The 4,080-nt window shown below is 68.0% G+C and overlaps 1 protein-coding gene across 1 annotated transcript in view; it reads right to left on the bottom strand.

Annotated features, from left to right (window-relative positions):
* LOC108635405 (collagen alpha-1(II) chain-like) overlaps positions 1–3,875 on the bottom strand; it is a 7,742-nt gene extending 3,867 nt beyond the window's left edge. The window contains exons 1-2 of the mRNA XM_018045560.1: positions 3,797–3,875; positions 3,560–3,705 (exon numbers count right to left, since the gene is read on the bottom strand). Of these exons, the coding sequence (XP_017901049.1) occupies positions 3,560–3,705; positions 3,797–3,875 (225 nt within the window). The remainder of the gene's footprint in view (positions 1–3,559; positions 3,706–3,796) is intronic.
* Positions 3,876–4,080: the final 205 nt, after the last annotated feature.

Raw genomic sequence — 4,080 nt, forward strand, 5'->3', positions numbered from 1 at the left:
AAGGTCTGTCCGTCTGTCCGTCTGTTCGTCTGTCCGTCCGGCGTGGGCGGGCGGCTGGCTGGGTGGGCACGTGGCTCGGCGGCTGGGTGGGCGCGAGCGCGGGTGGGGGCCTGCGTGGGCGTGGGCGTGGGCGTGGACGCGGGGCGCGCGCGTGGGGGGGCTGCGGTGGGCGTGGGCGCGGGGCGGCGCGGTGGGGCTGGTGGGCGCGGGCGCGGGCGCGGGTGGGGGCTGGGTGGGCGCGGGCGGCGGTGCGCGGGTGGGGGCTGGGTGGGCGCGTGGCGGGGCGCGTGGCGCGGGGTGGGGGGCTGGGTGGCGCGGGCGGGGGGCTGGGTGGGCGCGGCGGGGGGGGGCTGGGTGGGCGCGGGGCGGGCGGCTGGGTGGGCGCGGGCGGCTGGGTGGGCGCGGGCGGGGGCTGGTGGGCGCGGCGGGCGGCGCTGGGTGGGCGGCGGGCGGGGCTGGGTGGGCGGCGGGGGGGCGGGGGCGGGCGGGCGAGGGTGGGCGGCGGGGCGCGGCGGGGCGGGGTGGGCGGGGCGGGGGGCTGGGTGGGCGCGGGCGGCGGGGTGGGCGCGGGCGGCGGGGGGCTGGGTGGGCGCGGGCGCGGCGGGGCTGGGTGGGCGCGGGCGGGCGGCGGGGGCGGGGCTGGGCGGGCGCGGGCGGGGGCTGGGCGGCGCGGGCGGGCTGGGCGGGCGCGGCGGTGGGGGCTGGGCGGGCGCGGGCGCGGGCTGGGTGGGGGGCTGGGTGGGGGGCTGGGTGGGCGCGGGCGCGGGCGGGGCTGCGTGGGCGCGCGGGTGCTTTGTGTGCTGCTGGTGCGTGCGTGAGTGCGTCCGTTGTGCGTCCCCTGTGCCTTTCACCTTTCAGATTACGAACCCCGCCCCCTCACCTCTCCCGCACCCCCCCCTCATTGCACCCGCCGCCCTCACCTCTCCCGCACCCTCCGCCCCCCCCCACCTCCCACACACACACACTGCCTTGTCCTTTGCCTAGCTGTGTCTCTGTGCCACGCCTGCCCCCCGGGACACCCACAACCACACTGCACCCTAGACACCACACGCATACCCGCACGCACACCCCGCCCCCACACGCCACACGCCACACACCACACGCCACACACCACGCACTCCCCTCCCCATTCCCCCTCTCCACCCCCCCCCCCCCACCACTACGTTGTCCTTGGCCCGGCTGTGACTCTCCGGCTGTGACTCTCCGCCTCGCCTCTTTCTCTGCCCACACGCCACATGCTGAGGCCACACACACCCAGCCCCGCCCTCAACGCCACAATCACCGCCCCCCCCACCCCGGCCCATAAACTCCCCGCGACGACCGCACACACCACGCCCCTGTACACATCCCGACCCCCCCCCACCCCCCCCCCCCCCCCACACACACTGCCTTGTCCTTTGCCTAGCTGTGTCTCTGGGCCTCTGTCTCTGCGCCACCACCCTCGCACCCACAGGCCACACCCACACCACACCCACACCCACACCCACACCCACACCCACAGCGGCACCCTACACACCACACGCATACCCGCACGCACACCCCGCCTGCACACCGTGCACACACACATCCGGACCCCAGACACACACACACCCACCCAGCTGGTTCGCAACCGCCCGCACACGGCACACCCGCACACCACACCATACACACACGCACTGCGTTGTCCTTGGCCCGGCTGTGATGCTCCACCTCTCCTCTTCTCGCGCTGTGCCCACGCACCACATGCGGAGGCCACAGGCACCCCCCCCCCGCGGTAAACACCCCGAGACGATGGCACGCAACACGCCCGCGCACACCTCCCGCTCCCCCACCCTCCCGCACGCGCCCCCCCCCCCACACACACACGCACACACACACACTGCCTTGTCCTTTACCTAGCTGTGTCTCTGGGGAGAAATATGTATGAACCTTTCAGATGAATCCTGTGAACCTCGAGTGACATCAATGCCTTTCTTGATTGGAACTCACGACACCCTCACCGTTTAGGAATGCAACTTTATCCGGAGGGTGGTGCCTGGTTGAAGAAAAAAACACCCCTTGGAACACGTGAGTGTTTTGGGGATCAGAAGAAAGGATCATAAAATGTCAGCAGGCCTCGTGGCCGGAAGAGGATGGAAAACCCTGAAGACCTTCTTTGGATGGAAAGCACCTGATGTTGAGAAAGGTCAGATTGCTGACCCCGCGTTGACTCTGGATTCATCCCTATGTGTAACAGAAGGTTAGAAGCAAGCCTACGAAACAGAGACATGGGATCCGTTTCTGGAAAGACGGATTCCCCTGTGTCGTTTCTCTCTTGCTCCCCGTTTTTCTGGCTGAATTCCCATCTGCAGCGTGGATGTGATTCCACGTCCACCAAGGGATTCAGCCTCTTTTTCGCCACTCATATTTCCGACGACACTATCGTTGCTGATCTCTCTGTGTATCGATAATGAATTAAGTGTTTTCCTAGACGCCGATTCCATCCCGACCCTCGAATCACCCTGGATCCACCAGGCTGGACCCCGCGTCGGTCGGTCGCACCGGTCGGTCGTCGGTGTGTGCGTGCGTGCGTGCGTGCGTGCGTGCGTGCGTGCGTGCGTCGGTGGGTGCGCGTGCGGTCAGGAATGCTCCCCCCTCCCTCCCCCACCCCCGTCCATCTGTCCGTCCGTGCGTCCGTCGTACCTCGCCAGAGACGTTCCCGAAGAATGTTGGCGTGTCCCGCTTTCCTGTCCGCCTCGGTGACGGAGCGGAGAAACTGCGCCCTAGGATGGCCCCCCCCGTCTGGCAACGAGTCCCTGCTGGTCCCCTCGGAGCTTCTATGCCGGCGGCCGGCTCTCTGGACGGTGGGTTGGCTGTCGGCGCCACCTGCCTGTCGGTCGCTTTTTTAGATGGCCCTGCGGGGGGACCACGCCGCTGAGCCGGGCCGGGCCGGCCAACTCTTGAATGCCCTGGGGCTGTGGAAGGAGGCTGTGTGGGAGCGGCGCCTTGGGCCAGAGGTCCATGGGAGCCATTTGGGCTTTTTGCTTGGGATGGGAGATCTCCTTTGGGAAACACGATGGATTTGGAGAACAGCTATTGGAACCCCAGGGAGGTGACTTGGGGGGGGGGGCTTGTCTCCCCTGGCATGGGGTGAAAATCTTCCTTCTCCCGCCGAGGATTTCAAACAGAGCCACGACAGATCACACGGATCCACTTGCTCCAGTCAGGTTCAGGGGCAGAACGCGAGGACCCAAGCTGGCCTGGTGACAGCACGTCGCGAACCCCGCCCCCCCCCCCCCCCCAAACTCGGAACACTCCCCCTGTCTGCCTGGCCAAAGACAAGTGCTGGCTGGTGGGGGCAGACTCACATTTCATGGGAGTGGTCTTGATCTCGGAGGTGCTGAACGAGCTCAGAAAACACAAGCAGATGATGCGGGATATCCTGAGTTATCACCTCCATGCACGTGCGATTCCTTTGGCCTGGACTGCGGACGTCTGTCTCTGGCCGCGCGCACCACACACGACACCCGAACAGCAGCACATCGCAGGCGAAGGCCCGCCCGCGCCCCCCCACAACACACCACCATGCAGCCATACGCACCACACCGCACTGCGGGCTTTCGTCCTTTTGCCTGGCCTGCCGGACTGGCCTGGCCTTCGCCTCTACGGTCTCTGCTCCGAACCACGGCCACAGGGAACACCCGTACACCACCAGCACGCAGTTACCCGGCACACAAGCAGCGCCCGCTGCACCAGCGGGTGCACCACAGCACGATCCGCCGGACGGTCCCGGCCGGGGCGTGGGGAGCCGCGCCGCCCCGCCACAATCAGCACGCACACGGCACAGCGCAGCCGCGGCAGAGCGCGGCCGCAGTGGTCGGCCCGAGGGTGCCGCAGCACCGACACACGGCACACATGACCCCCAGCCCGTACGCACCGGCCCGCGCACACGCCAACACACCACACACCACACAACACAAACACCACAACACTCCCCCGCGTCCTCTCATACCACGACACACACACAGCACACACACACACACAACACCTGCATTGTCCTTGCCTGGCTTGTGGCTGTCTCCTCCCCTCCTCTGGGCTCTGCCCACAGCACCACAATTGCGT

This window comes from Capra hircus, unplaced genomic scaffold, assembly GCF_001704415.2.
Source record: "Capra hircus breed San Clemente unplaced genomic scaffold, ASM170441v1, whole genome shotgun sequence".
Taxonomy (NCBI): Eukaryota; Metazoa; Chordata; class Mammalia; order Artiodactyla; family Bovidae; genus Capra; species Capra hircus.